The sequence below is a fragment of the Rosa rugosa genome, chromosome 5 (genome assembly GCF_958449725.1).
Source record: "Rosa rugosa chromosome 5, drRosRugo1.1, whole genome shotgun sequence".
Lineage (NCBI taxonomy): Eukaryota > Viridiplantae > Streptophyta > Magnoliopsida > Rosales > Rosaceae > Rosa > Rosa rugosa.
In genome coordinates this window covers 40,836,672-40,860,512 of record NC_084824.1, presented here as the reverse complement: position 1 = coordinate 40,860,512, position 23,841 = coordinate 40,836,672, and the positions used below count along the sequence as shown (strand labels likewise).

The following is a 23,841-nucleotide window of genomic DNA, read 5'->3' as shown; positions in this document are numbered from 1 at the left end:
TCCCTCAAACCTGCTGTAAATGATCGACCTAGATAGTCGAGTTTGATCACTTTACGAAGAATAAGCGACTGTGAGAAATCAATAGCATGATTTCGAACGTGTATTTCAGATTTTTTTTTGTTCTTGGCCAAAAAAAAAAAAAAAATTTGTTCCTCAGTCAAAGTCCATATGTTTTGCTCAAATCAAAGAATACAAGGTGTCTCAAGTTCAGCAGTGGCCTTGACATCCAAAAAATTGTTGACGGTTTGAACGTTATAGTGGAAGACTTTTATGCCTTCTCTTTTTTGGTCCCTTGTCTCAATTAAGTTTTGTCCATGTACATGACATCTAGCATGGTCATAAGTCATAACGTCATTTTATTACAATCTAAATTTTTTTGGTTTCAATAGAGTACGTTTATGTGAATAAGTTATATGTAACAATGGTCTTCACTTTGTGTAGTGACCATGAATTCGAGTATATATGCCCATGAACTCTTCAAAAAATTGAAAGTTAATAAATTTGAAATTATTCTGTCTTGATGAAATTATCAGTATATGCAGTATATGCTAATGAATTAAAAGGCGCGCCTCTTAAAAAACGGAAATCAGGCCTGAAATTGAGTGGGTTTCGTTGGTAAGGTGATGAGGCTGCTGAGGCGTCGTCCAAGGAGTGAGAAGCGACGCCCAAGGCGCCAAAGGCCCACAAAAGAAAAACCACGTCGTTTTGAAACGGATTCTGTGTAGCTTATCTGGAGAGTAGCAGCCGTAACTGTGGTCACAGCAGAGTCTACAAGGTAATATTTGCCTAGTCTCTTGCTTGCATGATGGCCACTGTCCTCTTGTTCTCTCTTTCTCTAGTGTCTCCTTCTCTCTCCCCCATTGAAAGATATGACGGCCTTGAAGGCCTGTGTGAATTTGTTCTATTAACTGTTACTCAACATGGTTATTATGGAAGAGATCAAGAGAAGGCCAATATGGGTGGGCATGGAATAATTGCAGATTTTGCTTTATATGTATTTTCTGTCCTGCTTGATTTTATGCATCACATGCATTACTCGACTCCCTGGTTGGTGAACCTGTTATTGGCTTCTTCCCTGGTTGTAATTTATTTGTTCCATTTCTGAATTGCAGATATGTTGAATCACTGACTACAGGGTTGCCAACCAGGTTTGCATTTGAAAACTTAAGGAATGAAAATGCATAAGTTAATATTTACTTGTTCCAGCTTGTCATTAGATGGTGAGGAACTGAAACCATTAGTTGGTGCAGAGTGCTGCTTGAACCAAGAAATCTGAGAGGTTGAGAGTCTGAGAGTCCGAGAGTTATGAATGGGAGCTAAACTGGGTATACTATATTGAGGCCAAGTAGTATATGATTGTCTCTTGTCATAATTGATATGCTGTCATAATTGTTTACAATTGTATAATACCAATTGTATAAGACCAATTATATAATACCAATTGTATGTCCTTTTGGTTACTCTTAATGTGGTATATATAAGAGTAATAATTACATCAATATATGAAGCTTACGCCTTACGCCTCAAGGCGAATGCCTTCTTGAGGCTCACCGAAAAACGTCTCGGCCTACACCTCAGCGTTTTAAAACATTGGTATATGCACAGACATTTTCCAAGATTAGCCGTTCATTTTTCTAACTAGTAAGGGAGCAATTATCACCAGGACTATTTTTCTTTTCCATATATAGATTGGTTAGAATGATTAGACTGAAGCAACACAGCAATATGGTAGGAAAAGAAATCATATTTCAGAAGTGTGAAATAGTAATTATCCAGACAAAATGGCAAATCCCATAGTTTTAATTTGTAAGAAAAAAAAAATTAATAACAGAACTTATTCATGTCTCTATTCTGGTAAATCATTGATCCATCTCGACAATTTCCTTGTTGTGAGCGGCATTTATCATCAACCCATCCCTACTGTGCTGTAAACACTAGGCTTCCAGCTGTAGGGCATCAGCATCCCAAAGGTAGAATAGTTGCCATGCCAGCTGACTGGCAGACTGTAACAAATACCTGTAAGTCCCTCCCACGTTGTCTCGAGTCCATTTTTGCTTGTTACTTTTGATGCCAGTCGATCTTGGGACCTCGTAGTCTTTGCAATTAAAGCAAAGCCAACAGACCTCCAAGTGACCAGCAAGTCCATTGGGTTGTGAATTCCATTCATGGGTTCATTAACCCATGATCAATTCTGCAGAGTGCCTACCACTCTCCCGATTTCTGGAAGTCAAATTCAATTTATAACCATTAGCAGTTATCCACGAAGGCCATTAAACAACATATATTCGAGAGAAAAGGTCATCATGAATAAGATTATCATATTGAATAACTGAATGGGAATGACCTAGCTCACCAGCCTGTGAATGATCACCAATAACTTGGAATGCCTCAGGTGCCTGCTTTGATTGTTGTCCATCCTGAATGTATGAACTCTTTTACAGCTTTGACTCCACACAATTGTTTTTTTTGTATGGGGTTCATAGGGAAAACTGCAATTGGATTGTCTATGTTAATTTAGGTATGCTTGAATGGGAAGGGAAAAAAATGAAATAATTAGATAGATATGTGGATTATGCGTGATATACTGATATACATATGATGGCAACTATATGCAGTCCACTTAATAGGGTAGTATTGCAATTACAACAAATTGAGATTGGGTTGCTGGTTATTATTCTCCTTTTGTTGAGACCCTAGAACGGTCTAGGAAAACCAAATGAAAGATGCTGATCATGAAGCTAAAGGTAAAACTGTAAAAGATATGGATTCACATACTAGGAATGGGCTCTAGCTAAAAGAAAACACAACACCATGGATGACTGAGAGACACTATTCTGGATGAACTACTATGAATATGCTTATCATATACCCCTAGGACACTCTAGGAAGCAAAATGAAGGATGCTAATGAACGATCTGTTCTTCATAGTTCATACTAAGATGAACAAGATCTTTCACAATAGTGAAATTCTTAGTTATCATAGAAGTGTCAGATCGATCTAGTGGCAAAAACGATAAAATTAAAATCATAAAAACTATTTTAATACATCAAAATCCTAACAGCTAGCTCAGTTAGTGATATGTATTGATATTGTATATTACCTCTCTGGTAAATCATTGATCAGATATTGGGACCATCTACGGGTCATCTGATCACAAGCATCGTGTTCATCCTGTGTTTCTGATGTTACATCAGACATTCCAGATTTCCAACCCACCCAATCACACTGAATTAGAGCTTTTGTGTTCCTCAACCTGAGCTCCCTGTCTGTTGAGGCATTTAAACACAAAAGGGAAGCCGGTTTTGGCAGAAACAATGGGCAGCCAATTCATTGTGCGTTTAGGTTCGTGGAATTGGATCATATCCACGATATGGAAGGTGACTTTACTATTTGAGACTCTTACTATTTTTCTTTTTTTGGCTTATCACCAATTTTGTTAGATTCATTTTTATTAACACAATCTGACGCATGGTTGAAGCAATTCCCCTTGATTAAAATAATAAAATATAATATCTCTCTGAGGCGAAACTAGGGTTCTCGAATAGGGTTGCCTACATCCGTCCGACGGCGCGTCTATGGGCGTTGTCGTCGGACGGGATCTGTTTCTAAGCAATCAAAGGTCCCTTTATCGGGGTGTTCTTGCTCCAGATCGAGGGTACCAGGATCCGGTGGCAGGGGTGTTCGACGTGGCAGGGGGGTGATGCTCAGTTCTAGCAGGACGATGGGGCGGGCCGGTTGGGTTGTGGAGGTCGGATACGAGGTGGTGCTCTGCAGGCTGGTTGCACGAGGATGGTGGATGCGAGTTGCTCCTCTTTGTTTCAGGGATGGGAGTATTTCCAGATCCAATCGGGGCATGGTGGCTGGTCGATCAGTGTCTTGGGACAACTGGGCTGGAGAAGCGGTGGCCGGCGGCAAGCTGTTGCAGGTTTCGATCCGATTCGGTGGTTACTCCGGGGCTGGTAGAAGGCTGTTGCAGGTGGTGGCTGGACGCAAGGGAGGGTGGTCCGATGCAGGAGGGCGCGATCTGTCTCGAACGGTGGCGACCCGATCTGGTGGTGGCAGCCCAATGCGCACTTGTACCTGAACATAATTGGGCTGGGCCTTAAACTGCGGCTGTGGTACCCTTGTCTCTGGGGATTATGCTTGGGTTTGGGCCCACTATTTGGGTCCTGCCCAAGCTGTTTTATTTTTTACAACTTTTATTTCTTTAAGTTGTCTAGGTTGGTTGCTCTTTATGCAAGCAATAAAACCCTACATTTATTGTGTAGGACTAGTCGGGCTATGTGCATGTGTATGCACTCTACGTGCCTTATTTGCTCTACGTTGGCGACGAGTTATTTGCTTCGTCAAATGGGCGCTGCCGCCTAGTGGCAGGATGAGACTAAGTGTCGTCGGATTTACTTTTCGGCGACAACATAGGAGGAAAGCTGTGCTAAAGCTGGTAATTATGCTATGTTGTAATCGGGTTACATATCGAGTAATCTTTCCGCTATGTCACTGCTATGTTAAAGCAAATGGAGTAGCTAATTGTGCACTCTTTGCTAGTTGGTGCTTGTTAGAATACAAGTCTCCTGTAGAGATTTCTGATATTATTTCAGAAAATACTCTAGATGCTTATTGCAATCAAGGGTTTAGGCTCAATGTCCCCCCCCCCCCTTCCCTTGTATTCGACAGTTTCATTAATCAAGGCTTGAGGGCAGCCGCACCAGCCCTTTATTAAAAAATAAAAAAAAAATTCCTTTACTTTTTATTTTCTATCATGCCTAACATTTTTAGGTGGCTCCATTCATACCTCCCTATTTGTTTTTCAGACCTCCCATTATTTTTGAAACTTTCAAAATCCAAATTTACCCTTACCATTGAAATAAAAAGAAGAAAACCGTACCATTATTAATCTCAATGGCAGCTCTCCTCTGCACTCACGGCATCACCCAACAAGTCAAAATTAAAATAGGGATGGTCAGTGGCGACTACATTTGAAGATATATAGATAAGAGAAAAGTTCAGCTACCGTCCCCAAACTATTCTGCCAAGACCAATTTAATACCAGAACTCTCAAAAGTATCAATGTGATACCCAAAGACCTAAATTGGCATCAACGTGATACTTCCATCCAAAATTTCTGACGGCGTCGTTTGTTTGCTGACGTGGCAAGCATGTGGGTAAAAAAAGAGAGGGCAAAATTGACTTTTTACTCTTTTTTTTGTTAATTTTCATTTTTTTTTTTTTTAGAAAATTTCAGCTACCGTTCCCAAACTATGGTGCCAAGGCCAATTTGATACCCGAACTCTCAAAAGTATCAATGTAATACCCAAAGACGTATTTTGACATCAACGTGATACTTCCGTCAAAAATCTCTAACGGCGTTATCTGTTTACTGACATGGCAAGCACGTGGGCCCTTAAAAAAGTGAAATGACCAATTTACCCTTCTTTTTTTTGTTAATTTTTTTTTTCTTTTCATTTATTTTTCTTGTTCTTGTTCTTGTTCTTCTGGGATATTGTTCTAGCCAAACCGCAGCAAGCTCCGCTCCTTCTCCTCCACCCAAGAATCAAAGAAAAATGGCTTATGCTTCTTCTTCAACCTCAGTCCTCTTCTTCTTCTCTCGCCTCCTCCTCTCTCTCATCTCCTTCCCCTCCGCCCAAACCATCACCAACACTGCCGTCATCCTCTCCAATTCCTGCTACAAATTCATGTTCTTCGCACTCAACTCCCAGCGGACGGACCCAAAACCAAAGTTGGGTGACACGATTAACAAAAAAAAAAAAATCAAATCTTTCTGCACCCAGAAAACTGCTCTGGGCACCTAGAGACGCCCATGTCTTCTTCTCCGCCAAAACCGATTTCCTTCTTCTCCGGCCAGCAACTTTCCTCTTTCGGGACAACCAACTGGGAAACTGGTTCGCTGCACACCAAATTCTGGAGAACCTTAGCTCCACCAACCATCTTCTTTCTTCGCAAAGACCGTCACCCATTCGCTAATAGAACCTCCGTTCATCAAACGCCCTCCTCCACCGCCACAACCTCAGCGTCATCTTCCTCCACCGCCACCGTCATGTCAGTAACAACAGATATCAGATACTCCGATCAAAATCACAATCACAAGGTCAAAGCAACATATAACTATGAATTCATGTATACAAGAACTAAAAACAAACCCAGCATAAACCAACCCAGATTGCATTTGAGCACAATTAGATCAAGAAAAAGACTTGGCAGCTGGTACTTGGTACCTTTGGCTTCTCCCACACACTGTCAATTGCTCGATTTGGGTAAATGGGTCATTTCACCTTTTTTTTTTTTTACCCACGTGCTTGCCACGTCAACAACACAAACGGCACCGTCAGAAATTTTAGACGGAAGTATCACGTTGATGCCAATTTAGGTCTTTAGGTATCATATTGATACTTTTGAGAGTTCGGGTATCAAATTCGCCTTGGCAGAATAGTTTGGGGACGATAGCTGAATTTTTCTCCAAAAAAAAGAAGGGTAAATGGGTCATTTCACTTTTTTGTTTTACCCACGTGCTTGCCACGTCAGCAAACAAACGGCGCCGTAAAAAATTTTGGACGGAAGTATCACGTTGATGCTAATTTAGGTCTTTGGGTATCACATTGATACTTTTGAGAGTTCGGGTATCAAATTGACCTTGGCAGAATAGTTTGGGGACGGTAGCTGAATTTTTCTCTATAGATAAAGGCATAGGTGGATGCCTAACATTGAAGTTCAAAATTGCAAAAAAATCAAAGATTTGCATATGCCTTGATCTGCCAACAAATATTATATAAGTAAATTTCCAAGCAGCTGTTTATATACAACTCAAAAGAAAAACGACTTTTCTTGATTACATGGATCCCCCCCCCACTCTTGAGTTTGATAGGATTGAAATCCAACTACATATCATGAAGCAATGCACAGCAAAATTGATTGATGTAATTAGAAAGATTGGCACAGGTTGTTGTGAAGTGGGGAAAATAAAGAGAGACGGCCTCAGACTTTATGACTGGCGTCATTGGCCAGCACAGGTTGGGGAAAATGAGGTGCAAAGAGAAAAATTATATGGGTAATTTGGTGTGCAAAAATATCAAAAGAGGTATAAAACGCAAATAGAGAGGTCTGAATAGAACCACCCCACATTTTTTAGATAAGATTTTCCAAAAGAAAATTAGTGGATCTATCTTAACATCAAAGCCGATTTCATCAGGAACTAAAGAAACCACAAAGCAGCCAAATACCATTTGGGCTAGTGGCAGTAGTCTCCATTTTGTACGCTGGAGGCGAACTCATAGTGTTTACTAATTCTTTTATTTCTTAGTTGTTGATTTAATAAAGAGAAATTTTATACACACACCAATACTTAATACCTCTTAAATTTTTTTGTCCAAATTTTTTTCCCAAACTTCCTCTTATGCCCTCTTTATTTTACTTAATACACACTCCTTAAATCCATCATCTTCTTCCTTCTGCCAAATCGAACCCAAGCATGTTGCTCCTCATTCTTGCACCCTATTTCTCACGGTCTCACCTCTATGACCCATACCACCATCCTCCAAGTGAAACCAAATCGAAGGAAATTGACAAGCAAATGAAACTCAACAAACAATCAATGGAGACAAAGTGAGTGAAGATTTTTTTTTATATTAATTTCTCATTCAATTAATTAACCTCCAAGATTTTCAATTAATCAATGTACCATGAGAAAGTTGAAATCCCCAGGACGCTTGCGGACCGTAGACCACTTGGAGTCCTAAATATGTAGAGAAACTCAAAAGCTTAATATTCAAATTTGAATTTGTTACTTCAACCTATCAAATTCATGAAAAAAAAACTTGAATACAGTATGAGAAGTTTTTTGAGTGCATGGATAAATTAGTTGTGTTGTTATTGAATGTAGGATCTTGGTCATCCTGGTCATCTCCAGTTCTAGGTCAAAGTTTTTATTTTCTTTATTTTGTTTTCGGTTTATTGTAGTTTTCTTTTTGTTCATCTTTATCAAAAAGGGTAAAAACGTATTAAAAAAAGTTTCAAAAAATGGGGGTGTGCATTAAGTAATTTGGTATGTGTGAATAAACTTTCTCTTTAATAAAAAAAAAAAAAAAACACAAAGAGCGCAGTGCTTAACGATACTACCACTATCTTCTTGTCTGTCTAACCGGCAGCGGAAGGGTATGTAACGGCCTATTCTGGCTTTTAAGGAATATATATTCGCCCCACGGGCTCCATTTAAAAAAAAAAATGATACTGCTGACAATTAGGTTTAAAGTTGTCGTAGTGTTTTTGTTATTTTGGGTTGTGTGGGATTCTTTTTTTTTTTTTGAAAGGAAAGACGACAGACTATATTAAATGATAACTGAGGGTTACATGGAGCGATGCAAAAGCATCGAAAGAAAACAATAGAGCATAACGAGATGCACAGACGCATCTGTAATGAAGCAAAAACAATAAAGACTAATAAGATGAGCAGACGCATCTAGAATGAAAGGTAACCAAGATGTGACTTGATGCCGAACGACATCGTTGCACTGCATGTGTGACGAGAGCAGTGTAAATGTAATAGTAACCGTAACCGATGATATGATCACCTAGGAGAGGTAATTCGCTCACCAAGAGTTCGAAAGTAACTGAGGGTGTTAGAAACTCGAAAATTAGCAAACGAACTCCTAAGAACCAGAACCAATACCAAATCAATATAAGCAGCTATCTCGGATCCAAGATCCAGATTTGTAAGCGACCCGGATCCCAAATACGGATCCAAATCCTGCCCGAGACCAAAATCAAGCCTGCTAAATCAGACTTGACAAAAGCCCGAGCCCATTTGAATCTGATTTGGGCACCCTAGCATCAGTTCCTCTCTGGACACTCGAACGTCTGTGCAACCCAACCTGCAGCCGTCGACTGCCACCGGTGGAAGAACCCACAGCGCCACCATCACTAGCCTCAAGCAGCCTCAGCGCTCCTCGTCCAGTCGTTCCGCCGCGCCACAGATGGGAAAACACCTCGCTGGGAGAACCTAACACCACCACCAACCGGAGCACCCTGATCCTCAAAACGGCCTGAAGCCCAGACGAGGTCTTTCGTGCAAATGCCCGGCACACAGCAGCATTCAGCCACCAAGCATTAGGTCCGGGATCCCAGATCTGGTTCGGGTCCCCCAAACCATAGCGCTGCCATCGATTTCCTTCACAAAATAGGAGAGCGTCCTGAACACTGACCAAACCTGTGGGAATTGAGTCCCAACGACAAGGCGGCGGGATAAAGATGCAGCAATCGAAGGGTTGAACGGGGGAGTTGCTCGAGTCCAAGGAACTCACTGGCCAGGCTCCGCGAATGTCGTCGCAGGCCAAGGAGATCGAACAGCGAAACCCTAGGGTTAGCCGCCAATGAGACTGGAGAGCGAGAGCTCTCATGTTTTTTAACAATTTGTTCAAAAAAAAAAATGTTGGGTTGTGTGGGATTGGTTAGGATTTAAACTTTATTTTGGTGATCTGGAGTTAATAGTTGTCAATGCAGCTTTTGTTCATGTCTAGCATGGGTGGTGGTGCTCGTGAACGGAGCACTGTAGCACCACCAGGAATGAATGTCGCTGACCGCTGTGAAGCCCTCCCTTACTTTGAAGGAGAATGTGAAAAAGTTCATGATCCCCTCTTAGATTTTTAACTACAATATTTCAAACGAACGTACGTAGTTGAAATACTTTGTAAACTCGTTTTGAATTTGCCAATGAGGTTATAGCTAGGCTGCAATCAAATATGTAATTTTGGTTACATAGTATCTGAAATTTCCATTAGCAATCTTGTATGTTAAAGATGAGTGAGGAGAATTAGTGATCACCTACAGTCCTACACCCTGATGATTTGTGAGGTAAAAAGGTTCCACATTATGCAAAGTAAATGATAACTTCAAATCAAGTGTTATAGTTCCCAAGATTTATTACCACTGTCCTTTGGTAGCACTGCAGTGCTATCAGCTGAAATGGGGAGAATTGTACGTGAAACGACCATTTTCATTTTCCATCATCAAGGCTCTCTTTCTATGCACTACTATTCCCAGCATCAGATTCAGCCAATTTTGCATACAGCAGTTGCTTAATTGGATAGATAATCAAGTGAGTCTGAGATTCAGAAACAATTCCATAGGGCGCAGAAGAAATTAAGATGACGAAAGGCAATTTATAAGACAAAATTATCAGCAAACCTTTATCTATATGAACAGTTAATAATGAGGGAAGCCGAATATAACTTGGAAGCAATGTATGGCTGCTATGAATAATAGCATTTCCTGGAGGTGTCGCTCCTGATCAGCTTGGGAGTCGAAGGACCACGTTTTTATCATTCGGAAACCACAGCGAATTCTGCAGGTGCATCTCGAAGTTCCTTTTGAACCTAAAATTTCATGCAGTATCATTAACTACAAGAAGTCATTGTTAATTGATAGCGTGATAGCTAGGGTTAGTGATCACTGTTGGATATGAAAACTCAAGGTCTATAATCACAAACTGGAGAATAACTTCACGTATTCATTATTGGAAGAGATGGCATATATAGCCTTTACAACGATGAAAGCAAAACAGCAGCCCACGCACCGCACAACTCTGATGCGTGGTACACGATTACAGGAAGAAGTCAAAAACCCTAACTAACCCCTAACAACTAGGGTTTATTTAACAGCATTAAAGATAAACCTATCTTATCACTTTAATTCAAACTAAGACAACATTAATGCAAACCCTAACAAATCCTCCCCTAAACTGAATTGCAGTGAGCAATCAGTTTAACTTGGAATCTCACAGACCCCAAGCAATTCACGTAGCTTCACAAAGCTCTCAAGTTTGAGTGGCTTAGTCATGACATCTGCCACTTGATCTTTAGAGCCACAATGCACCAACCTTACCTTGCCATCCCTTGTAAGTTCACGTAAATAATGAAAACGAACCTCAATATGTTTGCTACGGCCATGCAGAACTGGATTTTTAGAGAGCTTGATGGTGGAGCTGTTGTCACATAGAATGGTGATGCAGCTGCCTTGAGAATGACCAAGTTTGTCTAGCACTCTGCTTAACCAAATACCTTGAGTAGCACATGAAACTGCAGCTACGTATTCTGCCTCTGTAGTTGACAAGGTAACAACCGGCTACTTCTTGGAAGTCCAGGACACTGCTCCTCCACTCAGTGAGAACACATAGCCGGAGGTGCTTTTCCGGTCATCAACATCTCCTGCATAATCACTATCCGTATAGGCTAGCAAATTACCAGAGATGTTTTTCCGGTCATTCACATCTCCTGCATACTTACTGTCCGTATAGGCTAGCAAATTCTCATCACCTCTCCTTTTGTAACAAACTCCCAAGTTAACTGTGCCTTGCACATACCGAAGCACTCTCTTCACAGCTTGCAAGTGCATTTCAGTTGGTCTAGCCATGAATCTGCTAGCGAGACTAACCACATACATCAAATCCGGCCTTGTTACTGTCAAATACATCAAGCTTCCCACCATTTGTTTGTACATGGTCGCATCAACTTTGTTACCTGCCTCATCCTTTGACAATTTCACCCCAGGAACCATCGGATTATGCACACTATTGCTTTTCTCCATCCCAAATCTCTCTAACACTTCTCTTGCAAACTTCCTTTGACTAATATAAATGCCCTCAGAACATTGCATCACTTCAACTCCGAGGAAGTAACTCATTTTGCCAAGATCAGTCATATCGAATTCTTGTTTCATGGAAGTCTTGAATTTGACAAACATATCTTCACAGTTACCAGTGAAAATTAAATCATCAACATATAGACTCACAATTAAGAACTTACTTCCTTCTCCTGCCTTGATGAATAGAGTGTGCTCAAAGTCACATTTTTCAAAACCCTCCTTGACAAAGTAATTCTCGATCTTGCTGTACCATGCCCTTGGAGCTTGCTTGAGTCCATATAATGCTTTCTTGAGCTTGTACACTTTCTCTTCTTCTCCTTTCTGTTCAAAACCTTGAGGCTGCTCGATGTAGACATCTTCATTTAGTTCCCCATGCAGGAATGCACTTTTCACGTCTAGTTGAAAGATAGTCCAATTCTTTTGTGCTGCCAATGCCACAATCAATCTAATGGTGTCCCATCTTGCCACTGGTGCGTAGACCTCAGTGTAGTCAATGCCAAACTGTTGTGCATACCCCTTTGCAACTAAGCGAGCCTTGCATTTGTCAATCTTGCCATGCTCATTGTACTTTGTTTTGAAGACCCACTTGACTCCAATCTTCTTCACACCCTTAGGTAGACTTGTCAGCTTCCAAGTATTGTTTCTTTCTATTGCTTCAATTTCGGTTCTCATTGCTTCTCTCCACTTTGAATACACAACTGCTTCCTCAAAACTGCTCGGATCATCACTTGGAGTGAACACAGCTAGGTTGTGAAGCTCTTGTTCCTCCTCGGACAGGCCTTCACCACTGACATAGTCCTGCATCCATATAGGCTGTCTCCTATTTCTTTCTTCATCTACAAGACGTGGACTTTGTGGACTGCCTTGAGAAGAGCTGGAAATGGAGCCATCATTACTGCTTGAACTCGAGCCACTGGACTGATTTGGAACAACACCATCATCTTGAGCCACAACACCATCATCTTGAGCCACAACACCATCAGTCCCTTCTTCACTTTGAGCCTGCTCATTCTCTTCATTATCACCCCATACCAACACGTCTTGTTTTTCTTCCTCAACACTCCTCCCCCAATCCCAACTTGCATCCTCTTCGAAAATCACATCTTACCATAATCTTCTTTGAAGTGGGATTGTATAATCGATAACCCTTAGTTTCTTCACTTACACCTAAAAACACACACTTACAGCTCTTATCATCAAGTTTGGTCCTCTTGGCATCAGGGATATGTGCATGTGCAATACAGCTAAAGACTCTGAAGTAGTCAACGTTTGGTTTAACCCCAGTCCAAGCTTCTTCTGGAGTTACATCTTGCACAACTAGGGTTGGACTTCTGTTGAGTACATGAGTGATCCACTTTACAACTTCTGGCCAATAACTTTTGGGAACTCTCTTCTCAGATAGTACACTTCGAACAAGATTCATGATCGTCCTATTCCTTCGTTCAGCCACCCCATTTTGTTGGGGAGAATAGGCTGCGGTGAGTTGCCTTTTGATCCCACTGGACTTGCAGAACTCATTAAACTCAATGGATGTGCTCAAACAAAGAATAGACGAGCCTGTCTCTTTCTCTACTAAGTTCTTGTATTGTTTGAACATAGTAAAGGTTTTCGATTTTTCCTTCAAGAAATATACCCACATCTTTCTGGTGCAATCATCAATGAAGTTTAAAACATACCTCTTGTTGCTATTTGATTGTGGCGTAATTGGTCCACAGAGATCTGCATGAATTAATTGCAATCGTTGTGACGCTCTCCACATGCTTTTCTTCGGGAAGGAGTCTCTGCATTGCTTTCCCACCAAGCAATCAGAACACATCCTTGTAGGAGCCACGACTTGTGGAAGCCCTTTGATCATTTTCTTGTAGTGCAAGGTCCTGAGTCCCTTGTAACTCAGATGGCCATATCTACGGTGCCATAAGTGTGCCAAGTCTTCTGTGCTTGTTTGCAGGCACGTTGGGGAATCCGAGAGCACAACTGCAGCAAGGATGATAAACATTCGATTCGCAGACATGGGAGTTTGCATAATTAACCCCTTTCTTTCATGATACACTCTACACTCCCCATGCTGTATGAGAATTGCCAAGCCTTTTTCTTGTAGTTGCCCTATACTCAACAAATTGTTTCTCAACTCAGGAATATAATACACATCACTTATTACCTGAGTCATGCCATTAACCTCTAGCTTGATGTTTCCCTTCCCTATCACTGCCATTCTGGTGTTGTTGCCAAGCTTTACAGAATGCTTGAAGGTTTCATCGAGATTTGAGAACCATTTTCTGTTGCCACACATATGGTTACTGCATCCACTGTCCAGGAACCACACGTCTTCTCGCTTTGAATTGTTCATCTCCACATAGGCCATTAGCAAGAGCTCCTCCTCCTCTTCAAGTTCAGCATAGTTTGCTGCCTTTTCCCAGTTAGGACACTCGTATTGAAAGTGCCCTAACTTATGACATTTATAGCATTCCACTAGGGCTTTATTGAATCCCTGCCTGCCTCTACCTCGTCCCCTTCCTCTGAACATTCCACGACCTCTACCTCTTGCACCAGAGGTGTCTTCATGTGTCACTTTCAAAGCTTGCTCATCACCAACATCATGTGCATGCATGCGTTGCTCATGCACCAAGAGGCTGCTTTGAAGCTCATCAATAGTCATGGCTGTGAGATCGTTGGACTCCTCGATCGAGCACACCACATAATCATACTTGCGAGTCAAGGACCGTAAGATCTTTTCCACAATCACCAAATCTCCCATTCTCTCCCCATGTCCCTTCATTTTGTTTGCCACTGTAAGTGTACGAGCAAAATACTCGTTCACTTTCTCACCCTCTCTCATGCCAAGAACTTCAAACTCCCTTCTGAGTGTTTGTAACTGAGCTCTCTTAACCTTCGTTGAGCCTTCAAATTTCTGTCTCATCGAGTCCCAAATTCCTTTTGCGGTCTCCTTGTTCAAGATGGTTTCCATGATGGTTCTGTCGATGGCCTGGAACAAGTAATTTTTGACCTTCAAGTCTTTTAGTTTTGCATCTTCTCTTAACTTCCGTTGAGCTTCTGTCTCCTCTCCTCCTTCTGCTGCAGCTGCTGGAATACCAATCTCCACCATGTGCCAATACTCCTTCGAACGAAGGAAGTTCTCCATGAGCATGACCCAATGGTCATAATGACCATCGAACCGAGGTATCGCTGGCTGCACAAAGTTGGTTTCTGCCATGCTAGCTCTTCTCTCCTTTCTCTAAATCACTCACCTTGCCTTACAAGAAACTGCGGTTTCTTACGTTTCTCAGTCAGGCCCCTCTATGGGGCTCTGATACCAGATTTGTTGGATATGAAAACTCAAGGTCTATAATCACAAACTGGAGAATAACTTCACGTATTCATTATTGGAAGAGATGACATATATAGCCTTTACAACGATGAAAGCAAAATAGCAGCCCACGCACCGCACAACTCTGATGCGTGGTACACGATTACAGGAAGAAGTCAAAAACCCTAACTAACCCCTAACAACTAGGGTTTATTTAACAGCATTAAAGATAAACCTATCTTATCACTTTAATTCAAACTAAGACAACATTAATGCAAACCCTAACAATCACTTGATCATTTCAGTTAAATAAGGAGCGAGCCAGATAAAATCCCTGCTGTTGTAGCAATGCAGGGCAACCCAATACAGATGAAGTACACTTGAGTTTTTCATTCACTCGTTTCAATGAAATTATCCATCTTTGATTAAAGCCCAGATAACCCTGAAACATGAGACAAGGCCCAGAGAGAATATATGTACCGATGATAGGAGACGAACAATTTTTCAATGTAGGAATGTTTTTGGCTGCTGTGTAGAGTTATAACTTATAACTTATAAAAAAAAAATTAATCTAAAATATCTACAGATCAATATCGACTCTCGCTCTTGATATTACCTAGCTATCAACTACTGGAGCGTTGCGCCAATAATTAGTAGCTCACTTGATACTATGTATTCCTCACGAGCTGCATTATATTTTTTGCTTCCTGTAGAACATGACATATCTAGATTGAGTTAAAATGAGAAATAAACTCATGGAAATGCCTAATATATTTGATGAGCTCGATGGTGTCATCATCTCCCTCCAATGATGAACTCTTACTAGGGTTCAGCAATGCGTCGCATACATGACTTAAGAACAACAATATATATAAACTGAAAACCATTATTGAAGAGCATTGAATTAATTAATACTCCTCCTTGTAAACGCAAAGAAGACATTGATTTCGTATATTCAGTCACAAATTCACCTTCGTCACTGCTCTCAATCGCACCATATATATACCATTTCTTCGGGCACGTACCCTCGTTTATTATAGATTTTCAACCTTCCAAATAGGTTTCTCGATCCAGTCCTTTGGTCTTTTTATTGGAGTAGCACAAAAATACTAAAAAAAGAAACAAAGAACCCTAAACTGCGTCGTTTCAGTCGTTGGGCCCCAAGAACACAAAAAGGCCGAAAAAGAAACACCGGCCTCCTCCACCGGCTTTACAGGTTTCTCTAGTCCTTCCTCAATTTACACTCACGCACCCCCTGAAATTTGTGGTCACCGGTAACAAAGCCCTCAGCTTCTGCTGGACGGCCGCCGAGTTGATGAAGACCATTTGTAATAGCTTGCTGTCACTCTTGATTTTGTGTTTGGTCAAGTATACAAATTTGATTTGATTTGATTTTGGGTTTTGAAAAAGCGGAAGGAGAACCCCTGCTAAAGATTGTAAACTCCCAGTGGCCAAGATTACAAGAAATTTTTCACAACAAAGAGGGGAGATGATCGATGATGCTGACTCTTGGCATTGGCATCCTACTGGAATTAATCTCCTTCGTTTTTCTTCTCTTATGCCTCCTTATAAGGCAATTTCCCACATTCATAGCTTACCACAGCAGCAATCCTTTTGATGAATTAGCGTTGTGACATCAATTCATTGATGATTTGTGCATAATTGAATCGTGTCCTTTTGATATTTTTGGGGATTGAAATTAGCACCCCCTTTTTTACAAACCAAACCCCCTCCATGAGCAATTTTCCAATCAAAATAGTGATAGTGTTCACCGCTACTTTTGTACTGTTCTTCAATCCTGTAAATTTAAAAAATTGGTATTGTTCTGGTTCTATTAGTTCTGCTTCTGGGCCTAGGGGTCTAAGAATTGGATTTATCATGTAATTGAACCATCCTTTTTCCAACAGTATACATTAACATGAAATGTATATAGATAGAGATAGATGTGTTTGGCCTGAGAGCATCTGCTCTATTTTGATGACATGCTAGTTAAATTCTTCTGGATTGTATGTTTGGCAGGTTCAAGTCTGTGAGAGAAACCATCAACCAGGCGATGAAGTCTCTGTAACCTGCTCATTTTACTTGATACAATCTCATTACTTCACATATCTTCTACAACATATGATTGCTGATTTTACAAAATCTTGGAATATTGTGCCTGCAGGTAATAGTGACTTTGGTGTCTCTGTCTGGAGATGGCTGCACGGTGGAAGTTAATCTTCCTGAGGATGGAATAGGTGGTCTTGTGTGTCTTAAGTTCTGGGCATGAGATTCGCAGAACAAAAATTTCAACTTGTCCACCATTGTGTATGAACCTCACAGGTTCGACCTTGACCGATCTACTAAGAAAATTGGACTGTGTACTTTCTTTTCTATGCAATTACTCATTGAGATCCTTCTAGTGAGAAACTGTTTATCACTGCTGGACTTGTTAACCTGGGCAAAAGTCTTCTCCTTTGTGATTTTCTTTTACATGTTTCAAAGTTTTAAAGCTGAATAAATGTAATAATTAGGTTGTACTCTACGTTTTGTGGAGTATGCATCAGATGATGATTAATGTTTTCTCTTTTTGGTCATTTGTAGGGATGCTGGAGTTTCTGCTCTTGCTTTTCATCCTACCCGTCAAATGGTTGTCAGTTCATAATATGGTGGGGATTTCAAGGTAATTTTGAGATCAATAGCACATTTGTTAATCTGTTTCCTATGAGATTTACAATTTTATTTCAATGCTTCAGATTTGGGTTTGCAGTGATGAGATTCAGCAGAAACAAGATACACTACAGCATTCTAGGTGGATGTGCCATGCTGTAAGTTCATACAAGTATGTTCTTCTACCCTGGAAGATAACTTTCTTGCAAGGGCCTTCACCCTGTTCTCCTTTCTGGGAGTTGAATATGTGACAATAACTTGGTGATAAAGTTTTATATTCTGAACTGCATGATCAATTTGATACCTTATGTATGGATTTTATAAATGGAAAACCAAGGAAGGCAAAACAAAATACAATAAATTCTCTGGAAGAAGAAAATGACAAACACAGTTCATGTTCATCTTCATAAATCGTTAACTCGGTGTTAGAACTCTTGGTTCTTGGTATTTGCATAAGACATAGGAACTGTTACGAGATTTCTCTCTTAGGGATTATGATGTACCTTGCAGGAAAAAGCCAATGACAGCTGCTGCATTTTCTGCCGATGGTTCTGTTCTGGCTGTTGCAGCTGAAACTGTAATCACACTATGGGACCCTGTGAACAACATGCTTGTGGCTGTGCTTGGAGAGATGCAGATGGTGAGTTGTCAGATTATACTTGTCTTTACTTTAATCTGTCTTCAGAAATAAACACTGTTTCAAAAACAAACTAGGGATATGTGGCCTGTTGTCTAGCTTCTAATCTTTTCATTTGGGTTGGCTTCTACCAAGACCATTTGAATTGCTTCATAACAAACCTTCAATATCTATTGATATTGAGCAAGGTTGTAATACAAGAATCACAGAGAGGAAGCCATGAATGGGCCCAAGCTCCTGGCTTGGTTACAAAGAGAATCAAGAAAATTACAACTCAAGCTTACGAGAGAGAAAAATATTAAGCAGGTCTTATACTATAATAATTAACCAGCTACGCTTTCTAATCAACCTCACTGGTTGAACCTGTATGATTAGGACACGTGGCACTGCATTCTTATTATGAAAATTTGTCTAAGAACATCAGACCTCCTTGCCACTCCATTATTGAGGATGGCTGTCTTTATTTATTTATTATTTTTTTTTATGAAGGGGTCTTAAACATGTTTAAACGCCTGAAATGGGGAGATCTTTAGAATATGGCTCTTTTTATTTATTTATTTGTATTTATCTCACTGCATATCTTATATTGACGGTAGTCTAAACTATTGAGTTCAGCTGATAAAATTCATTTTACTACAGATTCTCCATTGCTTCCTCTCACATGTATAGATATGCATTTTGTTTTCTCTTTCAGCCAATTGTGACCCTCTCCTTTGCTGGGAATTCGGACTATCTTTTGGCAATCTCCCGGGGTTCAAAACCACAGTTATCGGTGTGGAGCATGTCAAAGCTGTCTGAGTCTTGGTCATACAAGCTTGACATAGAAGGTTTGAATATCTTTCTTTATAACTCCTATGCGTTGCAAAGTACTTCTCTCATTGTTGTGTATATTTATTCTTCTTTTCCTCCTCACCTGATTATTATTGTTTTTGATATAATAAAAGTGACTTGAGTTAGGTTTCTATCTTGATACTGGTGTAAAATTCAGTATAATGTATCCTAACGGATATGAAACCCAATCAGTAAGAACCAGTAATGTTTTCAACTAGCTTGACCGGTATCTGAACTCATGAGAGCTCAGAGCATCTTAGGCAACAATCTACCTCCTTATATATAATCTATGTCAAGTGGAATGGCCCTTTTACTAATTGGGATAGTGATGAAACTAGTGTCCAACATTGCAATTGATGTTCTATTATTTATATATCCTGCAGATGTTTCGTGTGCGAAAGATTCCTCATCATTTGCAGTTCTTGCCCTTTTGCCAAAATCATCTACTTTTATGGGCTCTAATGAACCAAATTTTCAAGGAAAAGATGGGGTAATCTTATTATTCAATGCAACAGATCCTGTTCCATTGGCTATGTGGTCCGTAAGGAAGGTATAATATACTTGAAATCCTTTCTCCTTTTGGGAGCATTTTTGATATATGCTTCCTCATATTTGTTTTGTCTTGGAATCCATTTGGCATAGTACAGTAATGATTATGCAGTGTTATTTCATCTTTAACCTCCATGAACATTGACTTAATTATTATTTTTTCTGTCCACAAAGATATGAACCCCATTATGTCGTGGGCACAGCACTGTCTAAAACATCTGAGGGTTGATATGGATATGTTGAAGATGCGTTTTGAGATGTATACCTCCATGAATACCAACTAAATAGTTATGAAAACAAGGAACTTTAGGATTTACTAGCGTGCTGCTTTCATGGTCTGCTTGCATTTACTTGTGTCTGGACTTTTGCTTTCTGGTAATCTATGTCCTTTGAAAAGTTCAACTCAAGGAAGATTTTGTTTTTGATTCATTTATTCCTAACTTTTGGTGTTTTAATATAGATGTGTATCCATGTTATGTGTGAGTTCCTGATGCTGTGTTCTGTTCTTAGTGATGTTATTTTCATTCCTTAGAAGAATGAAGTGTTTTAATCCTTATGCTTGTGTTGCAGGCCAAGGGAGGGGGACTTGCTTTCCTTAAAGGGAACTCACCTTCCTTTCAACAACAAAGTATAGCAGATGGAAAATCACCACAAGCTTTGCTTGCCTATATAAATGCCGATCATGAGTACATCCTCTTTGGTCCATATGACAACGATGCACGTGAACTTAGTATGACCAGGGGGAAGGATCGTGTTGCCGTTGACGAAACAGGTGGGTTGCTTTATGGAATTTGTTGCTTCATTTCATTTCTTGACAGTTTAAAAACTTAATTCTTTTTTTGCTTGGTATATAGTGGTAATGATGAGTTACGTGGACTTGTATAAGAGTACATTCTTATACGGTTATTGGAATGCATTGCCTCTAATACAGTTTTTGGAGACATTGCCTCTAATACAGTTATTGGAGTTGCTTTGAGTGAACTATACTAAACTAAACTAGCACCAGATCTTTACCATGATGCATTATTATAGACATGTACCCTAGAATGAGGATCACTTATTTAAGAATGACTGTTGACTTACTCTAGGCCTAAGAGCCATTCTAGTCGCACATGAAATGTTCTACCTGGGTCTAAATTGTATGAGTCTTGTAATGAAACAAACTCTTCAGGCAGAATGGGTTGAAACTAGCAAGCTTTGAATGAAATATATAGTTCGTCTTTAAGACTTATTTACATCAGTGACTCTTGATCTGCATATCGTACTCTTATGAAGAGAAGTCTCTTTGTAAAAACATTTGATTTATCAAACGTATCCTTAATATAAATGGGTTTAATAACCAGATAATATTGTAATTTTGAATTACCCCAGCTTCTGTTGTGATTACTTTTGCTCCTCTTACTACACTATCTCTGCACTTGCGTCAGATGATAATCCATGTAGTTTGATAAGGCATATATATTTACATCAGTTACGTGTACACAAGGAAAAATTTAATTTTTGTAGGAAGGTAAAAGTTTTTTACTGGTCTATCCATGAATTTCCTGTAGAAATATCAAACGATTAAATAGTTATTGTCATTTGAGTTGGTGAGAAAATAAAATCAGCCTGATGGGGTTATAACCAATATTCCTTTTGCATCTGGGAACCTCATTTTCATAACTTGTACTGACATTGTGTATGATTATTTTTTAACAGCGCAATATGGATATGCATCTATCTATGGGGAGCTACCTCAATTTGAGATGAAGAGAGACCAGACCTTGTTAGCCCCATATGCTCCATTACAAAGGCCTTGGGAGACCATTTTTAGTGGGTCATCACATAATCTTCTACCCCTACCTAAATTGTGTTTAGAGTTTATGGAATCGCTACTAGAAAGGAGGATAACTCTTTTTTTTTTTTTTTTGAACGCGTGGGGTGTCAGTCTATTATAGTAAAGTATGAAACATTACAAGATGATTCACCCGGACTCCGGGCAACGACAGAAAGAGCCATGAATGAATAAACTAAAGCAAGCCCTAGACTACCCAAACATAATGTATCCATAGGAATAAGCTCCAATGATTCAAGTAACCTTGACACTACTAGGGAGGATCCGAACGTAGCCAAGACCATTCCCCAATATTATTCTTAAAGCAGAGGCTCAAAGAAAAAAAAAGAAAAAATGCTAGCTTAAATCTAAAAAAATCTAGATTAAAAACCCTAGAGAAGGCAGAGCCTAACAAAGGAGACCAGCAACAGAGACCCAAGATGAGGCCCAACACATCAGCCGCAGACCATGAACCCGGCCAAACCCGCCTGAATGCCCGCCGTCGTCCACCAACGCCACCTGCTTCCACCACGTCGATTCAGTCTAGAAGAGAATGAAGAAAACCAACGTCCTTCGAGTGCCAGCCAAACCGGAAAGAGCAGTGACCATATGACCAGGAGAAGACCACTGCGAAACCAGACGAGTCCGACATCCACCTCCTCCACCGCTCAAACCTAGCGTGCATGACCTCACCCATCATCTCACAAGCCGCCAGATGCTCCAGATCGGACCCGATCCAGGGCGCTTATTTGCCCCCACTCTCACTACCCAACCCGACAGGGGAGCAGATCAACAGGAGACCCGTCCGACGACAACATCAAGGCGACGCGTCGTCGGACGGAGAGAAAAAGATGGGAGTGACGGCTGAACGAGAGAACAACCCTAGAAAGACCAACCTATAACACTATATACAATTACTCTGTGTTTGTACTAAGAAAGGAGGATAACTTGATTCATTGCCCTCTACTGTACTGCCAATCTCAACTTCAGCCTTCAGGTGAGTATCAGAAGATTTGTTGTCTGGTTGATATTGATCTCTGGGCAGAAGGCAAAACTGGTTGTTATTATATAAATGACGACAGATTTAGTAGTCTTGGTGAGGATTATGGTCTTGAGTTTTGAGGCCCTTGTTGAGTATGTTTAGCATCAGGCTTGGTGAAGATTTGTTGACTCAATTATGTGGCATCAGGCTTACAGACTCCTAGTCCTTATTGGCAGCAAGGGAATCAGTGGGCTCCTCCTCCTCCACAGAGTGGCGGCGTGTGGGCGACTAATGTAGCTTGTCAGCCAGAATCAGGGCAGTTTTATGGAGAACCTGATAGAGGAACAGCAGGTCAGCCGGGAATAGCCTGGCGACAGAACGCTCCTAGAAGTAGAGGGTTTTAATTGTTTCATTCTTTCTTTCTTTCCTTTTCGCATGTAAAGCTCAGTTTCTTTCTTTTTGTATTCTCAAGAGTAGTGCTTGTAAGCATAAATGCTCTACAGAGTTGGTTGGTGTAGTTCAAGCTTAAGTGGGAGCTTTGTGCTAGTAGTTCTTGTAGGCGTTAGCTGCAGAGCGTCTTTTTAGATAATAATGTTTTAGAACTTTTACCATAAAACAAAACCAAGAATGTGGTTGAATATTACTGAGACCAAAATGAAGTTGCCTTGTCTCATCTAATTGCTTTTAAAAGTAATATTTGGTTCTGTCATATGCTTTGGGTAATGGCAAAGCAATCATCAACTTTCTAAATTCTGATTGCTCTCCTGAGATAGCCTTCAACTGTATCAAAGAACAAAGCTTTAACTTTACAGTCACGACGAGAAATCTTGTTTGTGTCTGGTTTTATGAACTTTTTAGGCAAACTGATACAACAGGAAAAATTGTGTTCATCAAGAATGGATGTGATATACAACAAAGAATGGAGTGGGAATGTGGGATCACTCAGTAGAGTCAGTACAATATATCTAACATACTCTGAACTCTATGCCCTGCTATGTGGGAGTCAATACAGATGTTTTACACCTAATTGAGTCGTCAAGTTGTACCCGATGGAGTTGAAAGAGGAACCATGTTTAGGAGTGTGATAGCAAGAGTCTTATTTGGGACCTTTGGAAAGGGATCCATTCCAGTTGATGAACCAACTGCTTGGAACCTTGATGGCTCAGTTCCAGATTTTGTACCAACAATAGGCGCTATACCCTAAAGCCGTAAACCCAGTTGGGAGTTTAACCTTACAATTCTAGTTGTCGACAGTTTTTTTTTTTTTTTTTAGCAAAAAGTTGTTGGAAGTTTAGTAGCTGCCAACTTTTCAGTGTTCACTATTGCGCATGCATTGAGGAAAGAAAAGGTTGGATCCCGTCTGATTGATTCACGCGCTGCTTATTTTTTTAGTTATGAACCTATCAAAACTCTGGTGGGTGCAACT

At 40.3% G+C, this 23,841-nt stretch overlaps 1 protein-coding gene across 3 annotated transcripts; it reads left to right on the top strand.

The window, feature by feature from the left end:
- The first annotated feature begins 16,144 nt into the window (after positions 1-16,144).
- Positions 16,145-23,088, top strand: LOC133711955 (uncharacterized). 3 transcript variants are annotated; one of them, XM_062138025.1, is made up of 9 exons: positions 16,145-17,018; positions 17,119-17,276; positions 17,538-17,616; positions 17,704-17,775; positions 18,114-18,243; positions 18,935-19,067; positions 19,455-19,621; positions 20,191-20,392; positions 21,319-23,088. In XM_062138025.1, exons 2-9 carry the CDS (start codon positions 17,264-17,266, stop codon positions 21,555-21,557), a joined length of 1,035 nt encoding a protein of 344 aa, XP_061994009.1. In that variant the 5' UTR covers positions 16,145-17,018; positions 17,119-17,263; the 3' UTR covers positions 21,558-23,088. The 3 variants fall into 3 exon arrangements, with proteins under 3 accessions (XP_061994009.1, XP_061994008.1, XP_061994010.1); XM_062138024.1 differs by having other exon boundaries at positions 16,145-17,276; XM_062138026.1 differs by having other exon boundaries at positions 16,147-17,276; positions 17,690-17,775.
- Positions 23,089-23,841: the final 753 nt, after the last annotated feature.